Source organism: Vitis riparia, chromosome 19 (genome assembly GCF_004353265.1).
Source record: "Vitis riparia cultivar Riparia Gloire de Montpellier isolate 1030 chromosome 19, EGFV_Vit.rip_1.0, whole genome shotgun sequence".
In the NCBI taxonomy this organism is placed as follows: Eukaryota; Viridiplantae; Streptophyta; class Magnoliopsida; order Vitales; family Vitaceae; genus Vitis; species Vitis riparia.
Genome location: NC_048449.1, coordinates 2,459,550 through 2,473,965, shown reverse-complemented (window position 1 = coordinate 2,473,965; position 14,416 = coordinate 2,459,550). Strand labels below are relative to the sequence as shown.

Here is a 14,416-nt window from a genome sequence, read left to right as displayed (position 1 = left end):
AAAAAAACTGAGCAACTTGAGGCACTGTCTTCTCGGTTAAAATCATTATCTTATTTGGTGTTTGAGAAAGAAGATCTAGGGTTAGGTATTCTTTGTGCCCTCAGACAATGAACCAAAGGTTCCGAGTTTGAGTTTAAGCCTCCCCGGTATTTAGGTGGTATTTTAGTGTAGGGTAAAAGGGTGACCTAGTGTCACTTGAGTGTTGCTTTGCCTGCAGGTGGGTTAAATGCCCCTTTCAAGGAGCATCATCCCACATTGCCAATAAAATGAAGGTTCTCAAATTGCATAAACCCCTCCAATTACTAACAATTTTGCCTGCAAAGCCTACTGAATTCAGATCTTCAACTACAATCAAGGGATTTTTTAGGTTGATGTGGGGTCGAAATTGATCCACAGAAGTTCAAAATCAAAGATTTACACCCTGTAAAAATTGATTATTAAAAGCTTCTGTCCCAGAAAAGAACAACTGTTACTTTTTCCTGTACAAAATGGTTGTGTTTATTGTATAAAGAAACCAACATGTGAAGCACCTCCTCTCCAAATAACAGTTGGGAGAACTTCAAAGGAATGCCTTTTAAGGTCATTTGTTGATTATTCCAGTCACTGACGGCATCGATTTGCAATCAGTGAGTTCCCATCTTCAATCAAGTTCCAGAACTACCTTACCAGGAATCTGCCGGTTGTCCTTCGCCTCATGAGCCTCCCTCACTTGTGTTATGGGAAATGTTTTCTCCACAGGTATTTTAAGCTTCCCAGCTTCAGATAGCTTGCAGATCTCGTATAAACCTTCGGAGTCGGCCCTCATGTATGTCCAAGAATACTCTACACCATCCAACCAAAAAAACCAGACCTCAGCTCAGCGAGCCATAATGCTAACATAATTTAACAAATTCATGCAGATCAATGGATATTAATTTGAACCCATCTACCTTAGAGTCATAGCTATTAGAGATCCAAAGTACGATAAGATAGTTAAAATTGCAATACCTATTCCATGGGAAAATCGGTATTGCAGTTGTTTCTTCAGTAACATGGCCGTAGCTGCTGGAAGCCCAACAGCTAGTCCATACCTATCACTCAGGGATGCTGCCTCTCCCTACATCAGAAGGAGATGGAAAGTTCTAAATGCTTATATGGTAGAGTTCAGGGTAAAGCATCTTAAAATCCATGTAAGAGACTCTTAACTGCATGCTAAAGTTGCCTAACTGCATGCTAAAGTTGCCTACCTGCAAAGTCATATAGTGTCCACCTCGCTTCAAAAGATTAATTCCTACTCTTTCTGTATCTGGAACACCAATTGTATCCAAAACAGCATCGAAGTTCCCTTTTAATGCTGATTCAATGTCCTGTGAATTGAAAAACATGTAGGCTCAGCAAAGAGAAAATCGCCATTCTTGATTCTCACCCAAAAGAGTGAAGTGGAATTATTATCAAGGAAAAGCTACCCAAATAAAAACAGTGGGCAATATGAACAAATCAGATGAGATCATCATCACCTCGGAAGTATAGTCAACAGCCTGCTCGGCACCAGCAGCCAATATCCGTGCCAAGCTTTGGCTTCCGCAAGTAGTAGAAACATGGCACCCTGTAGCTACACAGAGCTGAATTGCAGCAAAGCCTACTGCTCCTCCTCCACCCACAATTAGTATCCTTTGTCTGCATAAATGAGATTCATGATGCAACTACGAAATAAACATCAAAATTACGACAGAATTACCATATATTTAAACCTGGATTTCATGTTTTCCATCTGTTCATACAAAATTAATGCACAAGCCAATTATCGAAGATGAGATGGAGAAACCACATGAAGAATGCAAACACAATAGCAGAAATTCTTGAGGAGGTAAATATGAAATGCTGTCATTACTACTATTTAGATCCTGCAGGTTGCTCTTTTTGTTAAAGGTGAATGCTAACTCCAAATAAAAGAAGGAAGATAAAGAAAGATATCTTCAGATTGATTAGCATAATCACCAAAAATGGAGAAAAAAGAAGTTGCACATGAAAAACCATGTATGATTGATTCAGCAAAGACGAGTTGGAAAAAAGTGAAAGGGAGGAAACTGGTAGACATAATGGTTTTATATTGAACATTCAATGCAACAAAGCTTATTCCAACTACTATGGACTGCTAAACAAAATTCTTTTTTGCCATTAATCTCTATCAAAGGCAATATTTTCCTCCTGTCCTTGTTTGCAAAATGCAATTAAATAATTTTCATCATATTCTAAGTTCCAAATAAAACAGTGTATAAACCATCAAAATTCAAGCATGCATACATGAAGAATGGGCAAAAGAGTGATGATCCTAAAGCATTTCACCCGTCAATTCAAAGAACTTTTCTCTCTCCAGTGTAGTATCAGGTGGGAATATTTCTTACAATTAGGATGTTCACCATAATTAAAATTGAGATGAAGTTGCATCATGCATATTCACTGTGAATAGAACATATTTAGACATCTCAGTGTAATTGGACTATTCCTATATGTCTTTCACCAAATTGGAATCACGGCCATTGTGTTGCCCATAGAATTTGAATGCACCGAATGGTTATGTGCAAAATGCTAGAAAAGAAATATGATGGAAATAGGACACCCAATTATGTGAATAACATTATCATTAATACAACTTTTATTGGAAAAGCAACCAGAGACCATTTTTTTTTTTTTTTTTTTTTTTGATGAATAACCAGAGACTACATTAAGATAGCTTGTCCACAAAAATTCAATTGTCCTAACAAACAGAAAGTTAAATTTTCAACAATATACACATACCCCTCAGCTATTCTAGCAGTACTCTTTAGAGCACGCCATGCAGTCAGTGCAGCAAAAGGAATCGCACTTGCTTCCTACATTATCAGACAGTTTTTTTAAATCATGTGAACTAGTAAATATATACATCTCTTTAAGTAACTTGAAGACATAAAAGGAAAATTATCATCAGGGGAAACTAATGATATTTGTATATTATGAAAACTTTTGTGGGGGAGATGCAAAATTTTCTACAAGCCATAAAGCAATCGACTCATAGGCTGACTATGATAAAGTGAACTAAGAAACAATTAACCACAAAAAAGAGGGAGGGCGGGGGACAGTTCAATAAGTCACAATACACTCCAAGAAATATGTACATACCACATGGGAAATTGATACTGGCTTTGAAGTAAGTTCATCTTCTGAAAGAATTGCATAGTCAGCATAAGTACCCCTCACAGCAGTGGGATGCAGTGCACCAAAGACCTCCTGTCCAACAGATAATGACCGGACTGACGCTCCAGTGGCTGCAACTTCACCACTAATATCACGACCCAATATGAGTGGCAAAAGTGGTCCAAATATGGAACGACCATAGCCTGATCGCATCTGAAATACCAAAATGTGGATGCTCAATAAAATTATGATTCTAATGCATAGGGCAAGAGTGCATGAATGAAGGGTTTAAGCAAATGGTTTCTCCTCCATTCTAATGCAGAGGTTTCCATTAATCTTAATATAATTGTTTCTCCTCCACGTGCAATTCAAATTAGCTCACATCTCAGATCATATTTACCCTCTAATCCAAGATCAAGAAATAAGTCCCAGAATTCAAAATTTCGTCAAATAATCCCAATTCAGAACAAACATATGGTAACACATGGCAATACTCTGTTTGGTTGCTGGGAAAATTTATTAGAAGGAGAAATTAGAAGTTTGAATCCTAAATGTTTAATTATCTTCAACTGGAGCAAAGAAAAGAAAACTAACCCACTATTTACTTGCTACCATCTGAGCCAAAACTTTGCGCATCAACCCACCATTTAATTGCCATTTCATTTTCCCACATTTTCTCAACAACCAAACGCGCCAAAAAGAAAACAAAACAATAAAAAACACCCAACGGAGAACATTACAACTCACTCTAGTATCAAGCGGATTAATGGATACGGCGCGAGTTCTAACGAGAACCTCAGTGGGCTTGAGATCCGGAACAGGGGCATCGGGTCGAAGCTCCAGCACGTGTGGTCCGCCGAAACGGGGCAAGACAACAGCTCTGCAAGTGGTGACGATGAATCTGCATCGAAACGACGCCGTACCTGGGATTTGGAAGGTGCGGAGCTTCGAAAACCTCATGGTTGCGGCAGAGAGATGAATCAGGAAGCAAAGAAGATACTGGGAGTGTCTGTATTTTGTTATTTTGTGCCTCCATGGGTGACTTTAGTTTTATAGGAGAGGAAGTGATGACGTGGACATACCTATATCCGCACAGGATTTGGAATTTTGGACCAATTTATTTATTTTATTTTTATTTTAAGCAAACATTTAATCTTAATTTTAAAATTTAAAACATATTTCTCAAAGGGAATTTTTTAAAAAATGTCTTAAAAAGAAAATATAAAATATAATTCATGAAATTTTATATTTTTGATAAAAATAAAAGTATATTTAATAATTTTTCAAATAATAAGGGTTAATTTTTATTTTATATGATTGGGTTATAGGATTAGACTAACTTAGCCAAGCTATCAAATCTTCCCAACAATCCAATTAGGAATAATTTTGATCAAAATATTTTTAATGGTAAAGCTTTTCAAAATTTATTTTTTTGGAAGAATTGTTACAAAATCACTTCAAATGATTATTAAAATATTTTAAAATTTGTTAAATACTTAAATTTTACAAGAAAACGCTTTAAAATGAATATTAAAAAGCATGATTAATAATATTTTCATTTAAAAATATGTTTGACAATGATTTTAAGAAGTATTTATAATCTTTTTAATATTTTAAAAAATTAAAACTCTTCCTAAAATTATAACCAAACGGACTTAAAAAAAATTTAGTGAAAATATTTTCTTTAAAAGTGCTTTTAAAAGAATCACAAATCTAATGTTTTTTAATAAAACACTTTAAATGATTTTTTAGTACTTAAAAGAAGTGCGTTCAAGTGTTAAAAAGATTAGAAAAACTTTCTAAATCACTGTCAAACAAACAAATTGTTTTGCAGTGATTCTAGGAAATATTTTGAATACTTAAAAATTTTAATTATTCAAATGTTAAAAATGCTAAAAATGTTTTCCAAAATTACTCTCACACACACTCTAAAAATGTGTTTAACAATAATTTTAAGAAATATTTCTAATATTTTTAATACTTGAAAAATAAAATAATTTTCATATTTGTAAGTGTTTCTTAAAATTTATTAAAACACTTAATTTTTTTTTTAAAAACATTTTAAGTTAAAAACGCTTCTTAAAATCATTACCAGTCAATCGTAAGAAATGCTTCTCAACTCTTTGCAAATAACTCACAAACAAGATCCAAAGCCTAGAAACCAGCTTTTAGATCTTAAATCCAGTGTATTCCAATTTTAGAGCAAATCCTGATGTAAACCCTAGCTCCAAGCCTACCAGACAATGACCAACACAAACCAACTTGAGCGTTGAGCTTGAAGCTTTAGCACGAAAATCAGCTTCTTTTATTGATTTTTTTTCCCACTAAACCCATTTTTTTGTAGTCAATGTAATTTTGCTACTGCTGTTTCTTCACTGCTGCCATCAGGGGGAGCATGATGCTCTGTTTGGTTGCCAAGAAAGTTGCTAAAAGGAAGTGAAGACTTGGAATCTGAGAACAAGAGATCAAAGCAGCAATTGTAATTCTCAGCAACCAAACAAAAAGAAGCGAAGACTTAAAAAATCAATACCCAATGTCAAATGCCAATGCCATTGTATTCAAGAACACCGATCATCTCAACAAGGGAACATTCAACTGAGGTTCAGATAAAAGAGAAGGATGCTAAAGAGGAGAAATCTACAGTTAACCTTGCACTACTTTCTCACCGGGGTTTCCAGCAATGGCATTTGCAGAAATGATGCCTGTCACTACAGCATTTTCTGAGAGAATGCCAGGGTTTCCCCCATTACCAGTGCTGCTGATTTCCAGAGGTTTTGGTTCTGGAGCCGTAGTTCCAGCAGGCATAGGAGTATCAGCAGAAGGAGGCTTCACAACTGATCCAGCACCCGCAATGTCCACTGCCACATGGAGCTTCTGCATCATTTCAGGTGGCGTAGGAAAGATCCTCGATATGCTGCCTCCATAAGAAGGTTCAGGTTTCTGCTGGTCTACAGACCCGGACTCATTTGAAGCATGAAGTTGCTGCAACCTGTAATCAGTCTCAGGTCGGCGACAAACTTTCCTCAGTGGCACAATTTCCTGAGAGAAAATATATATTCAAGAACAAAATACATTGTTAAACATGATAGAACACTTACAGAACCCAAATTCAATAGAATGTGGCATGCCAAAATAAATATCAATGCACATTTTACTGTAGTGGGTAGAAATTGTTTTGCACCTAAAACAAAAACCATGCTAAATGAACAAATAAGAACTTTTCTTTAGGGAGGTATCTCAGAAATATGTGTAAACCTAACCACCTGCAAGACATGTTCGTGTTCAGTTTTATGTCAAAAATGATTTCATGGATGAAAATCCATTTCAAGCTACCAGCTCTGACAAGAATGCAGATAAGATGAGCATCCATGAAGGTTTCATTTATTACAAAAGAAGCAAGGAATAAAACTGTAAAAATGACATAATTCGGCTGTGTAATTTCGAGTTTCAAGAAATATGTCACATTCTGAAGAAAAACAATTAATAAAATTGGCATCCTACAACAGGCACTCTAACCACAACCTCTTACAGGGTTTCAAATTTTCCTATAACTAACAACCACCTCATACTCATACAGGGATGACATCAGTGAGATATGTGACCACCCAACTAATGAAGTTAAGGGTAACCATAGTCACCCGCCATGGCCATAAAGAATATCAGATCTATTGAATGGACCAAGAACCGTAACCAGTGAAAGGAAGAAGAAAGAATTTTAAAAATCCATGCTAGGACAACATCAAGGGGGTAATACCTCAGATTGATCATGATCATAGCGCACCAGAAACCTACAACGACAACCTCTCACATCATGCCTCCTCCTTTGGGCATCAAGGACATGGGCATCATAGTAAAGAGCCTGTTCTTTACCTTCCTGTAATTTTATTCAACTGGTTAAAAATAATTCCCAAGAAGATCTGAACAAAAAGAAAAAGACCTTTTTGTGGCACTAGCAAAGAAATTCCCACCTGAAAACAGAGTATGAGATCTCCAGGGATAACTACGACACATTCTGATGATTCACATGGGAGAGAGCGTTGTCTAACATTCCGCTTAACATTAACCCATTCATCTTCTTCTGGTCCAAAACCAGCAAACCGAACCAGGACATCCTAAAATGAGCAGGCAGATTTAAAAATTAACATGAAGGCATCACATCAACCGAAGGCTGGTAAAGGAAATATAATCCAAACAAAATAGGCTAATCTGTAAAGGAAAAGGAGATGTGATTTCAATGACATATTTCAAGGAAAAGATATGATATGCATGTTGGGGAAAAAGCAGCTATTGTCCACATTTGAAGGGATTCACAAAGGTGATTGGAAAAAGATCCAACAGTATCTTAACTAGTAAGTTGTCAATTGATGTACAGCTATAGCCACCTTATGAGACTTTTAAAAGACAAAAGGAATTAATTCATAATAATAATAGAGGAAACAAACCTATAAAACATGGGTAGAAGGGTCCAAAAATGATTCTTTTTAACAAATTGTATTAATCTACGCATGGGGAAACAAGTTTGAGAATTACCGGATCAGCGGTATCAAGATATCTATGAGATAGAAAGGCTGCAACGTCATACCTGAGAAAGCAAGACAAAACAATCAGGTCTGTTGCCTAAGGTTATCATTAGTCAAGCTAAGAAATGTGGGCAAATATCAAACATCTAACAGCCAAATTTCCTAAACCTGAACGAGCAAGAACTAGTAAATACTGACCATGCACCATCCCTTGCAGATTTAGCTTCGAACTCCATCTGGGAAGAATCTGAAGGAGCACTCTTTCCTGCATTTGGAACTGGCACTAAAATCAAATCAGTACAAATTTGAAGGATGATGGCAAGAACAAGTGGACATTTAAAATAAGCCTCATCTAAAAACTGTTTCAGGCTTTGCATCAAAACTATTTTTGGTATGTTTTATTTCTAATTATCTTTTTTTTTTTTCACCTCTACTCAGACAAAGCAACCGCACACAGCTTAATCCTCCCAAAATGTAATCAAACAAATTCACCACTTTATACTCATCAAATAAACCATTTCTCATAAAAAAAAAATGCAGAAACTGATTCATTGTTTCTATGTCCAGGTAGTTTAACACTTATTCTAGTGATCAATTTGACTTTTACTGGACCATGACACAAACAAAAATCAAGCCCCATGATTCTTCAAGAGGATATTGTTGAAGGTTAGGCAGGTTTGTGGGGGTTCAAGTCCCAATGAGAACAAAAATTTACCTATTTAAAATAAATAAATAAATAAAAGAAGAGAGGAATCCAACTCCAGAAGGGATCTTTGAGTAACCCAGAACATAGTGGTTGGAAGTTGAGAGCCTTTTCCAAACATGTGGGAGAAGGATTGACCATTGAGGGGAAGATTTTAGTACTCTTGCAAGCTTTGCAATAGGCCAGATTTTGAGTTTCTGCAATCTATATGTGGATATGTGGAGAGGGATTCTGCAGTTCTGATGTTGGAGTTGAAGAAGGAAAGAAGTATGTGGAAGTTTGACGTGGGCTACTATATCACTAGTGACTTTGCATGCTCTTCTTGGACACCCTGTTTAGCAAATCAGGTTGCAGATCAATTAGCCAGGCGAGAAGCAACGCAGTTGGTGTATTTTGCAGGGAATTCATTACCCTCTAAAGTTGTTTACTGGCATCCTTAAACTGTATAGTTTGTTTTTGTTTAGCATCCGTGCAGTGTATTATCACTTTTCTGTTTTTGGTTAGATCTTGTAGCTTTGGAAGGATTTTTACTTCTTGAGTTCAGAGAAAGAGGGAGATGTATAGCTTGTTTGTTTAGCATTTGAGCAGTTTACTATCACTTTTTTTCATTTTCTATTGGATCTTGTAATTTTAGAAAGATTTTTACTTTTGACTTTCTTTATACTTTACACACCAGGATGGCATCTGAGTACTTATCACCCTGGCCCATTACTTCTAATTCTTTGATGAAACAAAAGATTTCTAGTAATGTACATTTTTTCTTGATAAGGAGGACTACTAGCAATGTAAATGGACTAATAATTACCACAAACATACTCAAGGAACCAGCATCAAGAAAATCTATATATGGATTGCTTTTTAATCCGCTTCAAAACTACCAGTGACCATTGATACAGCATTTACCACCCCATGTCACAAGAGAATCACCCAAAAAAGAGCAAAATATCCAACTCAGAAAGTAGAAAAATAAGGCCATCCTTGGACCACTGTTCAAACAGCATAATTGGACATTGCTTTGTAGTTGGCCGATGAATCTTGCAGCCAGTCAATGGCCTCAAAAAAAAAAAAAAAAAAAAAAAAAAAAAGGAGAAGGAAAAGGAAAAACCAACTGATCTTGAGAAGCCCAGTAGTACCAAGCAAACACCTCAAAGTTCAGGCCACCACTTAATAATTTGTAGACAAAGTGATAATATTTTACTATAGATTCATTTGTATGCAAATATCTAGAAGAAATCTATCTCAGAGGAAGTTCCTGAAATAAGGAAATTATGGAGGATAATAAGGACTATTATTGGTTCCCACAAAGAGATGTAGGGATGATAAGGAGGCTTTATAACTATGGTGCTCAGTTCAGCAGTGAAGCCAGTATGATAATAAATTTTAATTTCTTATACCAGAAATACCCAAAGGAAAAGAGAAAGAAAAGGCAGAAACCAGAGACACAACAGCAAAAAGAAAATGAAAAAGAGAAAGCAAAAAAAAGAAGCAAACAGTAGTCCAAACCATCCTGACCTATCATTAAGGTCCAAGAAAGCCAAACCCCTCTCTGGATGAGTTGGCATATCAAACAACAAAGATCAGAGGGCATATTATGGAAAATACTCTTTTTTGCAAAAAAAAAAAAAAAACCCAAGAGAATATTGATAACAAAGAAGCTTCACAATCTAACAATTGTAGTATGTGGAAGAGTAACTCGATAATTTATTAATAACGAAGAAGTTTCACAATCTAACAATTGTAGTATGTGGAAGAGTAACTCAATAATTAGTTACCAATTCTGGTGAAGCTGATAAACTATAATATGGAAGAGTATCTCTTATTGCAGTATATGGAAGACCATCTAAAGGATAAAATCGTCAAAAATATATGATGCCCTACGTATTCACCATAGCTGGAAATGATGCTTGGAGATATAGCACATCAGTGATGGAACGGTCTGAAGATGGTAGTGATGAAGAAGAAGATAGTGAGAATGTGGTTAGTTCCAGCAGCAGGGGATGTGGTAGTGAACATGAAGATGGCAGAGGTGGTGTCATTGGTGGTGGAGCTGAACCACAAGGAGAGCCTTTGGTTTGTCTTGTATCATTTTCTTCCCAAATGGTGGATTTTTCTCTCAAGAATTCCTTCACCACTTTCTTAGGGATATTTAGGGCAAAAAATTGTATGGATGCCCATTTTTATGATTACTTGCATTTCATGACTAATACAATGACATACACAGAATTGCTGCCTGTTTTTACAAATTTCCCAAGCACAAACATCTTACATTGTAGATCAATCTCTTTTTTCATGGATTGCATGGAAGAGGCTGCACAAGAGCTTGCAAAGAAAGAAACAGAAAAGAATTAAGAGAGAGGAGGAAGCTATAAGAAATAATGATACTTTGTACATTTTGACATTCATTGGGCAAAATAAAGAACTGTATGAGAGACTGACAAACATATCTATATCCATATAAACCGCTGAATGTTAACCCCAAAATACTCAATTTTATGAGACTCAAATAATTCCTAAGCCACCAAATTGACAAAATTAGCTAACTCAAGCATGGACACTTTTGTCATTTTAAAGGACATTGAGTCAGTCAGCTACCATATGATAATCGAATACCCAAATAGAAGCATCAATTGAGCCTACAAGGCTAGATATAAAGCAGTACAAGATGAAACATATGTGACTAAATGAGAATGCACACATACAGGGAGGGTAGAAGGAAGCTCTGAAAATTTGAACATATAGCATACTGAATTTACCTGGTGCAAATGGTGCAGGTTGAGCAGGTTGTGCTGGTTGTGCAGGTTGAGCAGGCTGTGCTGGTTGTGCAGGTTGTGCAGGTTGTGTAGGTTGTGTGGGTTGTATAGGCTGTAGAGGTTGTACAGGCGGAACAGGTTGTGCAGGGAGAGGACCTTGAGGCACATTTTTCACTTGAGTCAAGTCATCCTTAGGCAGAGACGACACACTTAACTTCCCAGGAGCTTTAGTAGTTTTTGCCCTAATAGCATAGCGTCTATTTTGGAACCAATTCCACACCTGCAACAAATAATCAAATGAGAAAAATAGGGAGAAAATTTAAATCACTCATAATAATGCAGTAAAACAGAAAGCACCATACTTGCTTCACTTGAACAACAATTCTCCCTGCTCGATCCGTTGAAGCACTAAAACCCAAGACAAACCATATCAATGTTATAACTTAATGCCATTTTTTTTCTATTGTTTATTAACTGAAGACAAATTTCATCACAAACCTGAATTTCTCTGAAAGAGCTACAAGAATTTCACGTGCCGGCATGGAATTATTGTGCTCTTGCAAAATATTTTCCATCTCCGCAACCTTAAGAAACAATTAAATAATGCATTACACATGAGAAATCATGATGTAGTCAATGTAACTAGCTAATAACTTTACTTCTATTGCATCATGCCAGAAAATCATAGCAAGCAACTGATTAAGATATTCATAAAAATGAAATTCAATAAGATAAATGGAGATAATCTATATAATATGAGTTGCTATCTTTCTTTTTATCAGTCATCTTCTCATGTACACATCCAAGCAAATGCAGTGCTCCAACAGATGTAACTTTTGAATGTCTAACATCTAAGATCGTTCAATAGTGTCATATGATCAAAGGAAGAGAGGGAGAGAGAGGGGGGAGACAATTGTTTGCCATTGCAATCGGGGACTGTAATAAGCCAATGACATAATCCCTTGATTGGATAACCTTGTATAACTCACACATACACACAACAATACATACATACATACATACATACATAAATATATATATATATATATATATGAATACATAAAATTGGACATTCAGAGCAGAGGGCTGAATGTCTAAATAAACCTCCATACTTGTTTTATCATGCACCAAATCCTTCTGCACTAGGAATACTCAACACAGGCAGACACGCACACACACAAACACCCAAGATTGTTTGATACTCTTCTGATCAAGGGAAAAAAAGATTGTTTTATACTGCAATTTGGAGCTATAACTGATAAACTGATCCATTGATTGAATAATCCATGAATAACACAGTATACACACAAGCACCCATGCACACACAACACAAAACACACACACACATTTAAACATACATTTAGCATTCAAAGGAGAAAGCTGCTCCCAAAATTGTTTCATTATGTAAGGAATCCTTTTCCACTAGGAATTCTCAACACGCACACACACTTTTCTTATGTATCAAATCCTTAGGAATACTCGCACGCACAGATGCACACACACTCTTGCCAACATCCAATTGGCCATTAAAGGAGGGAACAGAGAATTAGATATACACACCTATCTGCACACATTTAGCATTCAGAGGAGAGCTCAGAAGTTCTAGAGAAACTGTATTATGTATCAAATCCTTCATCACTAGGAACATCAATACACACACAAAGAGATCTGCCTACATTGATTTGGCATTTAAAGGAGGGGAAAGCAAATATATAAACATCTAAACCTTTTCTATTGTCCATGCACTAGGAAGATTTATAAACGTAGAAATCCAAGTGGCATGCAATTGAACTCCAGCCAGCTCATATTGGCATGGAGGTTCAAGTCCAATGATCTTATAACCGAACTAAATATGTAATCTTATAAGGCAACAGCTGGCAGTATATACATCAATCCAGAAAAAGAAACAAAATTAAATGGACTCAGAGAAGAAAATTTCTGAACATCATTAGGGAACTCAGAACATAAAATAAAATAAATTAAATACAGACCCCAACAGAAACTCAACTATCAGATCAAACTGAGGCCAGCTTCTCAGCTTCCTGAATACGTGAGGGATAGACGAAATGAGAATTTTTGGACCCCAGATAACAAAAAACTCTCACTGAACAGAATTTAATACAACCGTTTGGTCCAATTGCAGTGGGTTTCTCAATTACTTAAAAAATGAAAAATAAATAAAAAAAAAATCCAAAACAACATAACGTATAATTCAGAATTTCATTTCCTTAGTTTTCCCACCAAGCAAACAGAAGGCAGAGAAAAAAAAGTACGTGAGAATAAATGGAAACAGACATGAAAATGTTTCCCACAACAACCCCTCCAGAAAATCGAACTACAGAAACCCCAAGTCAGAATGGCCCCAGAATATTAAAAAAAAAAAAAAAAAAAAAACAAAGTACACTCTAAGCCAGAAAATCAAACACAAGATTATTCATAAAAAAAGTCGACACAGTAAAATTTCCATCTCTAAATGCGAAACTCAATGTGATAAAATCCAGAAAAAAATCACCCGCATATGTATAAACCCATATCAGATAACCCCAGAATCAAAACCATCCCAGAATAAAAAAGGAGAAACACTAAAACCCAGAAAATCAAACACAACATAATTCATAAACAAAGCAACCCATTTGAAATCTTCACCTCCAAACTCGAAATTCGATGTGAACGGGATACAAAAATTCATATAAACGCACACATACAAACCAAAACCCATATGGAGATAGATTACCTCATTGGGTGTGAAGCGAAAGGCGGGGCCTCCGTTACTGGGCGGTCTTCCCATTCTATCTCCTTCTCAGCCTCTCCTGAAACTGACGACGAGAAAAACCTGAATATATGTAGAGAAAGAAGTGGGATAGAAATGTCAGGTCAGATTCTCAACGTATTTTCTTCGTATTCGGTCCCGGCGATGATTTTAGTCAATATCCAAGAATCAATACAAATGAAACCATGTAAGAGGATCGGTGAAGGGTTGCCGTTTGTATTCAAAGAAATTGTAGGCGACCCTTAATATTTTTCTTTAGAAAACAGCAAATTAATCAGATTTTCTCTCCCTCGCTCTCTCTTTTTCCTGGGTTTTACCTCGGAGTTCGGGTTACGATTATTAATTTGAGAAATTCGAAATAAATTTTTAAGCTTGATCCAATCTAAAATTTCTCAAGACATTGAATTTTGATCCAAGTACGATATTATTTAGAGTGCCCGCCAGCCCGGGAAGGTGAAAACCTAAAAAGGCTTTTATATTTTTATTTATAATATTATTTTCTTTCTATAAATTTGGTATG

The 14,416-nt window shown here is 36.0% G+C and overlaps 2 protein-coding genes across 3 annotated transcripts; both read right to left on the bottom strand.

Moving 5' to 3' along the window:
• Positions 1-399: 399 nt before the first annotated feature.
• Positions 400-4,222, bottom strand: LOC117909608 (reticulon-4-interacting protein 1, mitochondrial). The gene is made up of 7 exons (XM_034823677.1): positions 3,901-4,222; positions 3,139-3,366; positions 2,779-2,852; positions 1,497-1,656; positions 1,227-1,346; positions 988-1,096; positions 400-822 (listed from the first exon to the last, which is right to left on the bottom strand). Exons 1-7 carry the CDS (start codon positions 4,111-4,113, stop codon positions 641-643), a joined length of 1,086 nt encoding a protein of 361 aa, XP_034679568.1. The 5' UTR covers positions 4,114-4,222; the 3' UTR covers positions 400-640.
• Positions 4,223-5,255: 1,033 nt separating this feature from the next.
• LOC117909590 (protein SAWADEE HOMEODOMAIN HOMOLOG 2) lies at positions 5,256-14,207 on the bottom strand. 2 transcript variants are annotated; one of them, XM_034823650.1, is made up of 11 exons: positions 14,014-14,207; positions 13,861-13,942; positions 11,625-11,710; positions 11,489-11,534; positions 11,130-11,406; positions 7,872-7,950; positions 7,684-7,735; positions 7,122-7,265; positions 6,908-7,027; positions 5,820-6,192; positions 5,256-5,604 (listed from the first exon to the last, which is right to left on the bottom strand). In XM_034823650.1, exons 2-11 carry the CDS (start codon positions 13,912-13,914, stop codon positions 5,498-5,500), a joined length of 1,338 nt encoding a protein of 445 aa, XP_034679541.1. In that variant the 5' UTR covers positions 13,915-13,942; positions 14,014-14,207; the 3' UTR covers positions 5,256-5,497. The 2 variants fall into 2 exon arrangements, with proteins under 2 accessions (XP_034679541.1, XP_034679540.1); XM_034823649.1 differs by having other exon boundaries at positions 13,861-14,207.
• Between the last annotated feature and the right edge of the window lie 209 nt (positions 14,208-14,416).